The sequence below is a fragment of the Helobdella robusta genome, assembly GCF_000326865.2.
Source record: "Helobdella robusta unplaced genomic scaffold HELROscaffold_3, whole genome shotgun sequence".
Classification (NCBI taxonomy): Eukaryota; Metazoa; Annelida; class Clitellata; order Rhynchobdellida; family Glossiphoniidae; genus Helobdella; species Helobdella robusta.
The window spans coordinates 3,995,082-4,013,325 of NW_008704501.1; the positions used below are offsets into that span (position 1 = coordinate 3,995,082).

Genomic DNA, 18,244 nt, shown 5'->3' on the forward strand with positions numbered 1-18,244 from the left:
CAACAAACAACATCAACAACGACACAATATCAAAAAAAGCAATTTTCCTCCAAACCGTCCAACAACACAAAGCAGTTGGATGTGTATGTGTGTGTGTGTGTATGTATGTATGTATGAATGTATGTATGTATGTATGTATGTATGTATGTATGTATGTATGTATGTATGTATGTATGTATGTATGTATGTATGTATGTATGTATATATGTATGTATGTATGTATGTATGTATGAACCCGTTTTGCTTTCACTTAATGGGATGTATGTATGTATGTATGTATGTATGTATGTATGTATGTATGTATGTATGTATGTATGTATGTATGTATGTATGTATGTATGTATGCCTATGTATGTATGTATGTATGTGTGCCTATGTATGTGTGTCTCTGCCAAGCAGCCAATGTACGTACATTGGAAGCACCATGGTCCACATTCATCATGTTGACAACATTCCATCAAGAAGCCAGCTACTGCAGCTAATATTATATTTATTATTATTTCCATAATAACGAATTTTATGATAATTATAGGTAGAATAATTAATATTATTATTAATTTAGATTCATAATAATTTTATTTTTTTATGCCGTTTTTTCAAACTCTGTTTTTTTCAGATTTTGAATTCGAAATTTAAATAACAAAATTTATCTAAAATATTTTATTGCTTAAATTTTTTAAAATGCAAAATTTTTTTCATTCGTTATTTTGTTGCTTGTTCAACAATTAATTTAGTAATTTTGTTCGTTTGTTCGTTTGTTCATTTATTCATACATTCATTCATTTATTCATTCATTCATTCAACCATTTATCTTGAATTGACAGAAAATTTGTTTGTTTATAAAAGCTCAAAATGTAAACAAATCACGTGATCACGCGTAACTGTGACGTCATTGCTTGGAACTGATTAGTTCAATGTTCTGCGTTGATGCGGGATGATGATGATAATGATGAAAATGGTGGTGCTGATGATGGTGTTGATGAGGATGATGGTGGTGGTGGTAGTGGTGGCAACAACAACGACGGCAACGGTGGTCATCATCATCATTTAAATGATGAGGAATAAAAAATGACCGTGATCAACACCAAGTGATATTTCATCCTCGCTCTCTCTGGTAATGGAACACCAAAGAACAATATATTGTAAATAGGGTAGTTATATTTTCCCTACATGGGTCTTCTTTTTCACATTTATACTCAATGTATTTCCAACACGCGTGCACGCAAGAACTTTAACTCCAATATACATTGGAGTTAAAGTTCTTGTGTGGTTTTGATTAGCTGGAAAACAATTTGGTTGTGATTAGTAGAGATGGGCTTTCTTGTAGAGATGGAATTAGTTGTGAGGAACTCAATGTATAGCGCCAAATCAATATCAATTATAATTAATATTATAATTATTTGACGTTGGTGTTTTTTTCTATGTGTCAACAAAGTTTACGCCTTGTCTGTTTCAGTGGAGGCTTCCATTGTAAACTGCAAACGAGGAATGTCTCGCTATTTGTGTGTGCATGTGCGTATGTAAGTATGTGTGTGTGTGTGTATGTGTGTGTGTGGTGTGTGTGGTGTGTGTTGTGTGTGTGTTGGCTTAGTTGGGCTTACTATCAAGCAAAGAAGACAACTGCAATTGTTAGAAATTTGCACCAGCCACACACGTAGTGAAGCTATGGAAACTTGTCAAATAAAAGTAATTATTGTCGCCCAACTGATGAATTACTTTTCAGAATATTGCAATTCACTGACGTACGGTGTAAAGTGGCTACAAGTAAATTACATTATATGCAAATGTATGTGTGTGTGTGCGTGTGTGTGTGTGTGTGTGAGTGAGTGTGTGTGATAAGTTTGTGCCTGTACTTTCGTGTGATTGTATTTGCTTGTGTGTCTCTAGATATGTTTATATTTATTTTAATTTAAATTAATATTAATACATAAATATGGATAAACTAATATGCAACCCTCGAATGTTAAAATATAGAGCAAATAAATTAGAAATTTAACAGGAAGAAAGAAGGGAGCCATGGAATGGGATGGTAGATAACAAATTTGTTCCGATCGTCACTTGAAAAACAATCTAGAGAAGGATGATTGTGTTTTTTGTTGTTGAACGTTTTGAATATTTGGTCGCAAAATATCGGAACATGCAAAAGTCATTCATTGCAAACTCTGTAGCCGTTTGAACTTACCCACACTTGAAAATTATTTGTAAGTGACTTTTTATCCCATCCGTGCCTAAATTTTTATATTATTTTATTATCATATTATATTATTTTAGAAAAATTAGCTTAATAAACCGTTTCTAAATAGTTATTTTTATTAGTTATTGGTTATAATTTTAAATAGTATCATTTAACCAGTTTGAAACACTTAATTTTGCTAATTTGGCTAGAGCGTCATGGAATTGTAGAAATGTACGCTATATAAATATATTTGATTGATTAGCTGACTGGCTGGCTGGCTGGCTGACTGACTGACTGACTGACCGACCGACCGACCGACCGACCGACCGACCGACCGACCGACCGACCGACCGACCGACCGACCGACCGACCGACCGACTGACTGACTGACTGTTGACAGTATTAAAAAATGTGTTTATACAAATATGCAAATTATTATGACAACAATCTATCAAAAAATTATGGAAATTGGAACATTTTTCCATACCTTTGGACGAGAAAAAAGAAGCTTGCTCCCATAACGAATTATTTGCAGACGAACCCAAAATGTACTTTCCCTTAGAGTGTGTATTTGTGCGTGCTTATGGGTGTGTATTTGAGTGTATGTGTGCCCATATGTGTATGTGAGTGTATGTGTGTGAATTTGTGTGCCTATGTGTGTGTACGTGAGTGTATGCGCGTGTGTGTGCGCGCCTATGTGAGTGAATGTGTGAATGTGCATCTTTAAATAAATAGTGTCAACAGAAAATTTCATTTGCATAAAATACTTACATTGATGGTAGGATATGAAATAATTCATACAATATTTAGTGAAGACGTTAGAAAATAATACCTGCCTGCTGTTGCAAGGGCCTGAAAACTGAAAGAAATTGGACAACTTTGAAAATTAATACAAAATCAACAATTGCAAATTAATTTTAAGGTTACATTTTTCTAAAAAATCAACTTTTTTTGTTAAATAAAGCAGTACCCTAAATAAAATAATTTAATTTCCGAACTGAAATACAATTCGTCGCTTGCTCACACGTCATCGTAGTTACTAATGGGATAGCGTTGTTAGATGTAAACAAGTTTTTTTTTCAACTCACTTCAATGTTTATTTCGGCATTTTGTTAAGAAGGAAGGTTCTGATTAAATTAGCATGGAACCGTTTTCCGTGATAGCAGGCCTCTTCGTCTGTCAGACCATAACCGCCGGGCTGTTCGGGTTGTACAATTTGGCCATTGTCTCTAATGTCATCAGGTTGGTTGTCTTCATTTCAGAAAAAGTACGTTTTGGTGGAAAGTAAATAAATCATATGCATAATAAAATTTGAGGAGCTTGTTGGAACTCATTAAGCAGCAACAATATATGTATCGTTCATCATTTTTTCCATTAATTACCAATTTTTATTAACCGGCATAGTTTTTGTCCATTTTCCTATTTTCTATTTTGTCATTTCATGAAAAATCCGCTCTTTGAGTTCACATCTTAAATAAAATACCATGTGTGAGTTGTTTGTTAACAATTACACGTAAGCAGTGCTTTCAGTTCAATTTCTGGTAACGTGCAAAAGTTGTTTCCGTCCTTTATATTTAAACTCGAACAAAACTACATGCGACTTGATCTTGAATAATTTTAAACTCGACATTTTAAGTGTTCAGTAAATTTTCTAAAAAATACTTTTCAATCTTACTTAAACTTAGAAATGAATATGAAACTTTTTAACTCAGTTTAATTTTGAGTCAAATAACATTGAAACGTTAACAATTGAACAATAAATAATAATAATCACAAAAATATAAAAATAACTATAATAACTATAATAAAAACAAAGTTTGAAGAACGACACGATGAAGTATGAGGATGGAGAGATATGGTGGTGGGAAGTGAGGGACACAGACGCACACATCAAGAAGAGAATTGAGCAGTGCTACAAGGCAGTCGCCAGGAAGGATATGGCCACGATTAACTCATTCCTCTGCCTCTTTCAATCATTCAAATACAATCTACAAATTGACTTTTTGAACTTCGTTAAAGATACAATGGCCTATGCTAACCAACATAGAAGTATGGTAATAACATTAATCTTTTATTTAAATAGTTTTCTAATCACTAGAAGCGCTTTTAGCAGCGACCGGTTGATGCAACTGAAGTCACCCTGCCATGACTGAATTATCACAAAATAAAATTATTATGAAAAACTGACTTGCACAGTTTTTAAAACATTTTTTGATACATAACTCTTCTGCTTGTTTGTCCATTATTTGCATGCATTTGAACCTGTACACGTCTGCGGGACTGCAAACACATGTGTTGTTACGCGCGTTTGTTTGTATACGTGTTTGTGAGTGCTTCTATTTTTTATAAATTTCCATTCACCCTTTATATCTTTAAATCGACCAAATCTTCATATAAGCTGCCAGTGTAAAACTTTTGAAAAGAAAGCAGCCTATTATTTAGCTTAATTTGGTTACTTAGGTTTCAATGAATCATTTTTAAATAAAATCAATTAAATGTTTATAGATATAAAAATTGAAACAGAGCAAGCAACATAAAACTGATATGCAAAATTAAAAAATTTCAGATATATTTTCTTGCGTGTTTCTTTTTTGTATCGCCGCTTCATTCGTTAGGAAAGCAGGTTGTTTTTTATCATTATGTGGTTCTAAGTCTCTTTTGTTTTACAGTTAATTGCAATTGTTTCAGTTGATCACAGAAATCGAACGAGAAGGAGTGTATCTAGGCAGCAGGCTGCAGACAACGGACATGGAGACGGGGAATCTGTATACTCTGAGAAGGTCGGCTCATTTCGTTTCTCATTCATTCATCTATTTATGGACTGCTAGTTCTACAATTTTCGTCAATGACATTTTTTTGAACTATTGCACTAATAGAGCCAAAATTTGATTTATGAACTTTTTGAGCGTAAAAAAAATTACATCATTTTGAAGATAGGATTATGTGATTGGAGAATTATTTTTAAAATGTATCTTTACAAATTAAAATATGCTGTGTTCATTTTATCGCAATGTTTCCAAAATAAAGTTTCAACGTGTTTCACGTAGGTTGAGGGGAACATTAAAGAAATCCTGGAGGATTGGGAAAAAGTGAACACGGAATCGAATCATCTTCCGGTTTCCGAGATGTCTGCGAACAAAAGGACGTCAGCGCATCGCTTCAAAGGCTCGAAGATTCATCTACGCAACTTGTCACAAGATTCTCCAAAGAGGAGCATATTCGCTAAACATGCCAAATAGATTTTCTACTTTGAACTACCTTGCCAAACTTTTTTTAATTTCAATTTTTTAAAGTGACTTTATGGTAAAATAGAAATGTTCAGACGTGTGTATAATAAAACAGTGGAAAGATACTTTTAAAATCCCTCGCAGTACTCAGCTACTGGTTGCAGAAACGTGCACTATTTTAAAATTAACATCAGTACAATTTGCAATCACAAAAATCTTTCACAAATATTTGTGTTATTTTTTTTTTCAAAAATGTTCACCAAAATATGTGATCATTACCTTAAAATATACTGTCTCTAGAAGTTAAATGATGAATTATTATAATATGTCACGTTACGAAAATCTTCTGTTAAGCAGTGTTCGTCCAATCAATTATAATTTACATTTTAAATGATTGTTGTTGTTGTTGAGGTTGTTGTTGTTGTTGTTGCGTTTTCAATCCTTCTCATATCATACAGCACAGACAACCAACTCCACCGACGTCACTTTGCAATACAGGAAGACGTGTGATCAATAAATCAATGTTAAAGTCAATACTAAAACACCAACGTAAATATATTTGCGCACACACACACACGCACGCACACACATACATACAACACACACACGTAATGTGTACTTCTGTTGTGTGGATATATGTACAGTACATGCTAATGTGCATATATGTACTGTGTACACTACACACGTGTATCACAATGAACATCAAACAATAATATAAATGAAAAACACAACTATGACAGGTGTGACATATGAAACAACGTGACAGTAAAAAGACAACATGGTAATAAATCACCTTGCATTCTATAAATAACATCAAAATACAACTGAGAGTTGCATGTCAAATCAAGCACACTCGTGACATCACAAATGATCACATCACTGCAACTATTTTACTATGCATTGCATCAATCGTGACATTAAGTTAGGTCTCAGTTAAATTACAATGCATTAATGTACGAAAGCACGTCAATGAAAATTAATTTTACAAACAACACAGCAACACATTTCGTAACGTAAGACAATAAATGACATTACATTACATAAAATTGCATCAAATTTCAGTGATAATTAGATCTAATGAATGAATGAATGAATTAATTAATGAAAGAAAGAAAGAAAGAAAGTCACGAATGAATGAATGAAGGTATGATAGAACTAGTGAATAAATAAAACATGAATGATGTGAGGTAGACAGGCAAACAGGCATTGCATGGAATGGAGGGAGAAGTGAATGATTGGTCCACTTTATCAGGATTCTTGGCTTCCGTTCGTGATCAGCAGGATTGTTATGATGGAGAGAGCAATGACGATGATGATGAGGAGGAGGAGGAAGTGAGTGATGATGATGATAATGATGATGGTGGTGGTAGTGGTTATGATAATGATGATGATGATGATGATGATGATGATGATGATGATGATGATGATGATGATGATGATGACCAAGACGACGTTAATGATGATGATGTGATGATGATGGCAATCACATGACTGACACGTAAAAAGAGTAACAATTAAATAGACTAATTTTGGTGGTGATGATATTAGACGAACATCTATAGATAGAGAGCAGTCATAGAAATAAAAAGTTGCTCATAAAACGAAAATGAAGCGGCGACAATGGCGACAAAATGAGGGCAAAGAGAAGAATGACGACAGAGGCGATACGACGACGACATAATGGCAACAGCTGCGAGTGTAGCAACCGCAAAATATCGAAATGTGTTTAATCACCTTGTATTTTAAGAACGATGGTGGCAATGAAACGTGGGGTGAGTAAGACGATAAGGATGACGATGACTGTGCTTTCTGAACTTTTTAGATTTTATTTCATTTTCATAAATCGAAATACGTTATAACTTCAGCAACGGCATACATGCCTTATGGTACTATGTACGTGTTTTTCTTCTCTCTCTCTTTCTCTCTCTTTTTCTATCTCTTTCTCTCTTTTTTTTTTCTATCACACACACAAACCACAAACACACACATACACACATGCATACACATCTCTCTCTTTTTCTCATACACATACACACACGCACACACATACATGCTTACACATCTTTCTCTCACACACACATATACAAATGCATACACACAGACACACACACACACACACACACACACACACATGTTGTATGTACTTGCATGCAACAATCCAGACCAGCCTACTTACAATACATTGCATGGTTTTGTGATTGGTCATAATGATGGCCAGCCAGTGGTCATCATGAAAATGTGATTAATGACGATGATGTCATGATAGTTTTGATGATGATGATGACAAGATGATGATGACAAGATGATGATGATAATAATGATGATGATGATAATAATGATGATGATGATAATAATGATGATGATGATAATAATGATGATGATTATTATTATTATTATAAAACTTATATTTCTCGAAGTTATAGTGGTAGTGTAATCTTTATCACCATAATTAATATTGTTATTGATATTAGTTACACTCAGTTACATTTTAATAACTCATTTACATTTTAATTAAGGTGGTCTGCACAAGTTATTTTTCTTTTAGATCTCCTGGTGATTTTCTTATTTTCTTTCTTTCTTATTATTATTGATGTAGATGTTGTTATTATTATTATAATCATCATCATATTTGTTATCATTGTCATGATTTTGTGCTATTCATTTCTTTATAAATCCACTATTAATACTACTACCAACACTAATAAAACTTCAACTACTATTACTAATAATAATAATAATAATGATAATAATAATAATAATCTCGAGAAAAAAGTTGAAAGCTTCCAATGGCATTCATTGAAATGTTTGAAAATTTAAATTGAGATAAAATTCCTATTAAGCAAGAAGTTGTGGTTAGTTGTTGGCCAGCCAGTTAGGTGGAATCATTAAATTTAATTGAACGTTTAGCGGGAAAGTGAATTGTTAAGTTCCAAGAATGGCTACCTACAAAGATGCTTGTTCGTATTGGTTGAGTTGTACAATACAAATTAAATTAGTATTTTTGTTGTATTTTTCATTAAATTCAGTACTTCCTCTATAGAATGAAGTACCCCGCCGAGTACTCCGTTACTTATTTGTTCAGTGTTACTCTTCATAGCAATAATCTTACGTTTTTTTGTCGTTGTGTAAATATGTGTTAGTGTGTGTGTGTGTGTGTGTGTGTGTGTGTGTGTGTGTGTGTGTGTGTGTGTGAGCTCTTTCTTTTCTTCTTTCTCTTTTTCTCTTTTTTTCTCTTTCTTTCTCTTTCTCACTTTCCACCTTTCTCGGTTTCCGGTTTCTCCTCTCACACATACACACGCCCACACACACACGCACACATACACACAAACAACCAATAAAAATCAAATTCATTATGATTTTATAATAATGAAATCTTGCAATCATCTACTATTTCACACTTTCAAGTGGAGGAATCTTGAAAGTTTGTAAGTTGTTGTTGTTAGTACCGTAGTTGTTGCGGATGATGATGATGGTGTTGTTGTTGCTGTGAATGATGGTGTTGTTGTTGTTTTTGTTGTGGTTGTGGATAATGTTGTTGTTGTTGTTGTTAGTACTGTTGTTGTTGCGGATGATGATTGTGTTGTTGTTGTTGTGAATGATGATGCTGTTGTTGTGGATAATGTTGTTGTTGTTGTGGATGATGAAGGTGTTGTTGTTGTGAATGATGATGTTGTTGTTGTAGTTGTTGTTGTGAATGATGATGGTGTTGTTGCTATTGATGTTGATGTCATTATTGCTTTGTTCGTTTTTGTTTTTGTTGTCCAACAAACTTTTCCATTATTTTTTTTTCTGTAATATTTCGTTCTCTTACTCACCTCAGGCAGATATGGGGTTACTTCGACGGTTGATTTAACGCGATGATGATGTGATTGGATGTGATGTTACGCGATGACGATGATGATGTCATATTGTGATATGATGTAATATGATTCAATGCGATAAGATGATGTAATGATGTGATTCAATGTAATGTAATGTGATAGACTGTTGGGGTGATTTGATGTAATAATATGATGAACTGATGTGATTTGATGGGATGTGATGTGACGATGATGATGATGTGATATTAGGATGGTATGATACAACATCATGATCTGATTATATGTTGTGATATGGTGATTTTTAATCATGAGATCATCAGATCCGTGATGATTTGATGCACTGTGTTGGTGATAATGCATTGATGTGATGTGATGATGACCATCTGATTAGTGATAATAATGATGATGACGACGATTATGACGATGGCAAGAATGCTGCTGATGATGTAACTCGATGAAGATGATAACATTATAAAATACGATGATTTGGAGCAATGATGAACCAATAAAAACAAGATGAAGACCACGAAAAACATCAAACAATAATGATGTAATGAAAAAAACTGACGTGATGATGTTGACGTCCTTCTAAAATTAAGACAACAACATCAGCAACGACAACAACAACGTCCACAGAATCTCAACACCAACAACAGCAACAACAACAACAGCAACATCACCCCCGGCAACATCTTATTGAAATCAGCACTCCATCAAATGACGTCACTCTCGTTTCTTGCTTGTTGCGTCATTCACTTACTATCACCATCTCGACTCCTAAATTTATATTTATCTAGCGTCGCTTTTTTTTGTTATCAGCAATATCATCATCATCATAAAATGTTCCTTCTCTTATCATATTTACAATCATTAATGTTGTTTTAATCATCCCCGTCATTATCGTCTTCATCATCTTCATCTCCTTTCTCTTTTCTTTCTCCTTCTTCTTCATCATCTTCTTTTTCATCATCATCATTTCTTCTTCTTCTTCATCATCTTCATTATCATCATAATCACCGCCAACCATACCATCACTATCATCGTCATCATTATCATCATCGTCGTCACGGTCGTCGTCGTCATCAACACCAATCATGCCATCCTTATCACTATCCCTTTCGTCATCATCATCATCACCATCACTACCATCATCATCACTACCATCATCATCATCATCTCTTATCAGAGTCCGCATCAACATTTCCAAACAAAGTTAAATTGATGATTGATGTGGTGATACTTGTTCAATCATTTTTTTTTTAGTCTTTATTATTGCAGCTCTGACATACGCAGAACCACTTACAATGTTACAGATATATATTATCTATATATTTTTTATTATGTTCTAAATATCTTCATCCATTTGAAGCAGCCATCTTCGCCACAAAGGCTGTTTATCCTTTTCACACGACGTACACATGTATTTATGTGCACGCGCAAGCACCGCATCTTATACGCTGAGTATATGATAGCCATTGATATATTTGACACAGCGAGCATTTGAATCACTGAGCCATCTCGCCGGCCAACAACATTTTATCGCCATTACAGTCATTATTATTATTATTATTATTATTATTATTATTATTATTATTCAACCGATTGAAACTGTATGCGCCTGCCTATTGTCGGTTGTTTGCAGATTTGAAAATTGACGGTGTTCACCCTATATCAGATCTGTTCAACACTCTACGACCTGACATCGCCATCCTACTAGGCAACATAGTAGAGATCTTAGAGTTGACGGTCTGTCATGAAACAAATCTTGAATCATCCAGGCAATACAAGATCAAAAAATATTCAGATAATTTGCACAGTAATCTATATGACAACTATAAACACTGCACAATAATTATAAATACTTTTGAAATATCACCAATAGGTTTTTATAATAATTTTAATCTTTCACTTTTTAAAATTTTGTGGCCGGATTCTTTCAACGATGAATTGATAGAGACTGTTATAAAGCTATCGTATGGCATATATTGTGACAGAAACAATTCGTGATATATATTTGAATATACTTCACCGCTATGTACTTTTCTAAAAAATGAGCATTGTGGCAATCGTTGACATTTTATTACATTTTATTACATTATTGTGACATTTCATTATTTTATTTTCATACTTATTTATTGTCTTTGCTTTGAAATAAAAGAGTTCTCATCTTCATCATCATCATCAATCATTTTCATTTGTATTGTCTGGCGCAGTGTAAATAATCTTTCTATCGGCTACCGAAGGCGATTCTGTTAAGTTTTTGTTGCTATACTGTTGCTGTTGATTGTATGTTGTTGATTGTATGTTGATTGTATCTTTATTGTATCTTTATTGTATTTTAATTGTATGTTTATAACGTCACATTTGTACATTTGTTCCTCGCTGCGTCAGTCCAAAAAATTATTCTGAAAATACATCTTTCCAAATGTATACGTTGGCTTTAGGCGGCTCTGACTTATGCAGAGGTGTTTATTGCGCCGTATAATAATAATAACAATAATAATAAGAAAATGAAGAAGAAGAAGAAGAAGAAGAAGAAGAAGAAGAAGAAGAAGAAGGAGGAGGAGAAGGAGGAGGAAAAGAAGAAGAAAAAGAAGAAGAAGAATGAAAAATTATTATAAATACTGCTGCTACTACTACCTCCACCACTACTACTGTTTTTAAATTTATCTCGGCTTAAAATTTTATGTTTCCTTAATATCCAATGCAGTGCAGTCGTGCAGTAAATCATCAGATACACGTGCAAATGTATGCATGGATATGAAATATAATCAATGATACATTGTAAAGCGTTCATGTATGGATATAATGATTGGTTACACATTTCATCTTACAATTCATTACTGGATGAAAATTTGTGCCTAAATAAATAAAATTTTAAGTTACCTTATTTTTCTCATAATGCAATTTCGTTCTTACTTCTAACATTTAATCCAACATCCAGATTAATGAATATTGAATTTTTTCAAATTCGTTCAAGCAGTTCATATTTTTTATACTTTTTCCTAAAAGGTTTTTATTTAATTTCCTGACAAAAAAATATTTTGTTAAGAATTACTCAATTCAAAATTTAAGTTGGAATATTTTTGTCCAGTGTTGGCCATCCGCAAGGGCAGTGAAGGTTGTTTATTTATTTGACCTTCTACTCTTAATGGTCATTGATTTGTCAGAGCAGGGTAATCTATTCTTCCTCTATCTTAACCTCAATTTCTTTTGATTTGTTTGTTGTAAATTTTTTAAAAATTTGTCACGATATTCGCTTTTTAATTTGTTTAACGATCTAACAAATGTTACATAATGGTTGGTTGCTTTGAAATTTAACAAATTAAAAAAATATCTGATAGTTCAATTCTTTATCGCATGAATTAACAAGAGATACGACGCAACACGGGAAGAAGAATGGAAAGAAGAAATGGAATAAAATGAATGTAAGTAATCAGAAGTGTTGAATGGATGATTAAAAACATAAACAGGATCGATAATTAATTACGTGCTAATTAGTTCACACTTTGTAAACAGATCGCCATGCAAACAGTATTTGTTCATTCGTTCGTTCGTTCGTTTGTTTGTTTGTTTACAGTCATCAAAACTAAATTTTAAAAAACTATTCAAAACTAAAAGTTATTTTGTTTACTGAAATGAAAAATATTAATGTGTTTGTGCAGAAAAGTTGAAGGATATTAATGAGTTTTGCAAAAAAAGAAAATTAAACGAAAAAAAGTTTTCAATTTGTTATTGCTTCCTTTTGTGATATGTGGATAAATAAAGCATTCATACACACACACATACACACACATCACTCACAAACCACACACACACACACACATCCACACACACACACACACACACATCCACACACACACACACACACACGTTCATAGTAACGCGCGCATCATCGGCCATTTCAAATGTAATCTCATCCATCAAATTATATTGGCCAACAACTGCCTTGAAACTTAAACATTGAAAAACTCGAAACCTTCCGCTTGGCTTGTTTAACGTTGAAGAAAAAAACAAAATGAAATAGAATAAGTAATTGTTCCTGGCAAGTTACTTTGGTCCATATCGTATGGTGATCCTAATGAGATTATAACTAAAATTGCTTCATTTCAAAAGAAGTTTTTTGTCTGCTGAATGTCTGGTCGCTTTTCCTCAAAAACCATGCACACTCACCAACGTCCACACACACACATGCATAGTAAATCGTGAACTCCTTCTTTTTTAATTTTAACAAAATTTTCAAAACATTTAAGTTTATGTTTGTTTCCCGTCAAAAGTATGTAGGATTAGTTGTGTATTATATCATTTTTCCGACAGCTGTTCCAACATTTAGTAATCGAATACGAACTCGAATTAAAATTATTTGTTTGCAATTGGCACTAATATTTCATTTGTAGATTTGATATCATCTTAAAATTCATACAATTATTTGTTGCCATTTACGCGTTCTACAATTTAGAAATTTAGAAAGTGAGATTTGTAAGTATAGCAACAATTATTCGTTCCCCATATCTGGTTTTAAAATTTATCCAAATTTCGTTACATCAAGATTTCTTTTCTATCATTTTAACTGTTGGTTGCTTTATTTAAACATCTGACATATATCAAAATCTAAACACAGAAGTGTAAGTTGAGATCTGCCTCTGTTACTCATTACTTTATATATTTTATCAGATGAACTTTTTCACTTTTTGTTCACTTTCGTCTTTTTCAAATTTTCTTACTTTATCATTCAAAAAAACTTTGGCGGCTCACAAAACGTACCTACCTAATATCCATTGAGGAGTGACCATGGTGTCTTATACTAAACATGGCGACTTTGATGTTTTTTAGTCTTTATTTACATCTTCCATCTCGGGCGTTTGAATAAATGAGCCTCGGGTCCCCTTACAATATGAAATAAGATATAGATAACACTAAGTCACTGTGTCTTTCCTGTTCTGTAGCGGTATTACCCTAACGTATTCCACCCATTTTGACGTCATTTATCTATTCATTGGAAACACTTGACTTTTGAACAACATTTGAAGCGATAGATAATGTTGACTAACTTAGCGTGCACATCCCTAAAGAACACTTGCTTACGTTAGATATTGGTTGCTAAGGACTTCTCAAATGTCAGATGTTTTGCGGAATAGTTTTAAATTGAAAAATTAACAAAAGTTGCCTACGCTTCAAATTTTGCCATGAATTTTTCTTCAAACTTTTCCGATTCAGATTATATTTTGTGAGAATTTTTTTATCAAGATTTTTAAAAAGATCAACCATATTCAAATTCATATTGTATTGCAAATTGCGTTTTCGATTAAAAAACATTAAATTTGAATATCAAATCCATTTTGATTTTATTTTCCATTTTATATCACAAGTATTAATTACCCTCTTCAATGACAAGAACCGAATGACTACAAATTGTACTGTTTATCTATGAAATGGAATTATAATTGCAGGCGAAAGCAACTGGAGGATGTGCAGTCTAGAATAGACCTGATAGAGCGCACGTTTGGAAACCTCTGCTCATGGTTTGGCAGCTACCACAGAAATCTCGCCAAATGTCGTGACAAAAGTTAGCTGTTTTCTTCATATATAATAATATTCAATGATGCATACTAATCACTAAATGACTAAACACACAATAATATGAGGTACTATAACAACTATGTAACATTGTTGTGACTAAAAGTTTTAACACAAAAGTTTTTTATCATACAAAACAAATATAAATAGCATAGCATAACTATTTTAATAGCAGCTAAACAAATTCGATAAGCATAAAACACTGGCTAAATAACTGGTTAGTTAACAAAAGACTGGCAATGTGTGAAACATTATTATTATTATTAATTTTTATTGATATTATTATTATAAAAAATGAACAGACGACCTGATAGCCAAAGAGTTGAACACATATGCCACTCTTGAAAACCTCAACATGTCAACCAAATCCTCTCTTGTCGAGTTTGCAAAACATTATTCATCTGTGCAAGACCATCTTGACATCAAAGTCATTTGATTTTAATTCAGTTTCTTAATTTAAAAACGTTTTTTAATGTGAATTTTTCTCAATCATTCATTTACTCGTTCATTTATTCATTCATTCAATCAATCAATCATTCCATCTTTAGTTCATCTATTTGTTCATTCCATTATTCATTCATTTATTCATTCCAATATTCATTTATTCATTCATTTGTTCTTTTCATAGTTTGCTGAGGATGTTGAAATTAAATTTTTAAATGAAATAAATTTCTAGATAGACAGATTGAGAACGAACGTCATTCATCCACTATCGACCTATGATCAGTCATGCAAAGCAACTAAAGTTTTTACTTTATTATATTTTAATTTAATTAAACCACTAATTGATTGATTAATCGATTGATTAATTAATTAATTAATTTAATTGTTTAAATTAATGAGAAATCAATAAAGAAAACTTATGGTGCTCTGAAGAAGGAGATGCAATTGAAGAAGCAATTGGATCAGTACCAGAGGCACAACAATCATCATCACGTGGTTCGTCCACATTTACTTCTCTTATTCACTCATTCATTTATTCATTCATTCATTCTTTCATTCGTTCATTCATTCATTAATTTTTTTATTTATTCATTCGTTCATTCATTCATTCATTCTATCATTAATCAATTAATTTATTCATTCATTCAATCACTCATTCGTTCATTTATTCAATCATTCATTCATTTATTTGTTTTATTATTCAATCATTCATTCATTCACTCATTCATTTTTTCAGTAATGAACATACCACATTCACAATTTAAACGTTTATTACTTCAAAAATTTTTGATAAAATTGTCAGAAAAATATATTTTTTAAGTTTGTTTTAGAGATTTCTTTTAATTGTTTGCACTATTTCCAGCATGAGGTAGTTTCATATGGTAGTATAAGGTAGTATAATTAAAATAGTAATTACAAATTACAAGTAAAATGTAATATCAATTAGTTATATCACTCAGTACTTCGTGTTGATAGTATCAATAGGTATCGTTAATATAATACTTAATGGTATCAATAATCGTTATTGAATTTATGATAGCATCAATAAATATCATTGACGATACTTAATAGCCCCAATCAGTATTGTTAATGATACTCAATAGTATCATCAATTAGTATCATTGATGATACTTTATAGTATCAATGTTTTATCGATAATACTTTATAGTGTTAGTATCAATTAGTATCATTGATGATACTTTATAGTATCAATGTTTTATCGATAATACTTTATAGTGTTAGTAAGTACCATTGATGATATTTAATAGTATCAATATGTATCATTGATATTATTAAATATTTTTTTATTTTGCTTTGGTGGGTTGGTGGAATTAGAGAAGTATTAGGATAATTTTATTCATGCTTATTTTATTAAAATGTTATTTCAATAGTTTCGCTGATCCAGTTGCTTGTTTTGTAACTTCTTATTAACCGTGAATAGTTTTTTAATTCATTCATTCATTCATTCAATGAAAACTCGAAAGCTAAAGTTTTCGGCACACAGTCCTCGCACAATCTACCATGGAAAAATAATTTCATATTTAGCTATTTTTTTGAGATTTATAAAGAGCACTGACATAATTAATTTCTGATTGAATTAAATCGACTAACATTATCGTAAGTAGTGTTTCTATTTATTGTTTAGCTATTTACAAAAAATTAACTCAAAATCAATCCGAATAGATGAACGAGTAAATGGTGGAATGAATGAACGCACCAGCAAATGAATGAATGAATGAATGAATGGATGGATGAATGAATGGATGAATGAACGAATGAATGAACAGTTAAAGAACAGCATCAACAATGCAGCAGCCAATCTCTCTAAGCTCAGTCACGAACTGGAGGAACAAATTGAAGTTTTTGAAAGGAATAAGCTGCAGGACATCAAGGTTACCCAACTGATCATTTGTCATTCATTCATTCATTTATTCACTCACCTTTTTTACTTCTTCAGATTAATACTCAATTATATTCGATTCTTGATTTTCTAAATTAATGTTTCCAGAAAATTTTGTTGTCTCTAATTGGAGCGGAGATAGACTTCAACACGAAATCCCTTCAATTTCTGACCTGCTGCTACAACGATCTTGAGTCAATGAATGAGGACGAGGATTTTGATGTTAATAATATTTTGCAACATTCGCCGTTATGTTTACCTTATTTTGAATGGTTTGAATGATTTTTATGAAGAAAAGTACTTTGGAAAAATTTAAATTAAGTATTCTTGAGTAGTAAAGATTCTGAAGAAGTAAAAATATTAATTAAATCTGAAATTTAAGTTCAACGCGATAGCTTGCAAATATTGCTATTAGTATGATAGTAAAAATAGTATTTCTACGGGTGAACTAATTAAATACTATTTAAGTGGATTGATTAAGAACGAAGGAAATACTTGATAATTTCGGTGGTTGGCTGCAGTGTTGCACACACACACACACACACACACACACACACACACACACACACACACACACACACACACACATTCATACACACATACACGCACATGAAAAAGTTTTGCCCAGCAAAGACAAACAATCGCATGCCTCCTCTTCTTGAGACTTTACAAACACTCAATAATAATTAATTGCACTTGTCAAGGTACTGATATCTTTGAATGATTTCTCGATTTTCTTTAACTGCTCTATTTTCTCGTTAATTAATTTTCTTAAATTTAATATTTTAAAATATTGTTTAAATTTATCAGTTGTCTAATTATTACAAACGCACATTATCAAATTCAACATTTGCAAGCTTAAAGGTGTGTAAAATTAAAGCGAAAAAACCTAGGATGCCAATAGAACATTCTTTTCACTTTCAATGAGGCAAACAACGTATTATATTATGTTTCATGTGATGTGTCCTACAACCCACAACCCTTCCTCTGCCAGAACTTCCACAATCGAATGAACCAATCCTTGAAAGAGCTGGGAACGCTGAGAACACTGGAGGAGCAGGACCTTCCAACTCCGACTCCTCGCCAGCAAACCATCAAC

At 32.4% G+C, this 18,244-nt stretch overlaps 2 protein-coding genes across 2 annotated transcripts; both read left to right on the forward strand.

Annotated features, from left to right (window-relative positions):
- Positions 1-4,008: 4,008 nt before the first annotated feature.
- Positions 4,009-5,415, forward strand: HELRODRAFT_161395 (hypothetical protein; the record flags this gene model as incomplete). The annotated part of the gene is made up of 3 exons (XM_009021318.1): positions 4,009-4,230; positions 4,846-4,956; positions 5,224-5,415. 3 exons carry the CDS (start codon positions 4,009-4,011, stop codon positions 5,413-5,415), a joined length of 525 nt encoding a protein of 174 aa, XP_009019566.1.
- Positions 5,416-14,651: 9,236 nt separating this feature from the next.
- On the forward strand, positions 14,652-17,427 carry HELRODRAFT_65745 (hypothetical protein; the record flags this gene model as incomplete). The annotated part of the gene is made up of 6 exons (XM_009021319.1): positions 14,652-14,790; positions 15,104-15,228; positions 15,478-15,546; positions 15,645-15,740; positions 17,033-17,137; positions 17,254-17,427. The coding sequence occupies 6 exons, from the start codon at positions 14,652-14,654 to the stop codon at positions 17,425-17,427; spliced, it is 708 nt and encodes a 235-aa protein (XP_009019567.1).
- Between the last annotated feature and the right edge of the window lie 817 nt (positions 17,428-18,244).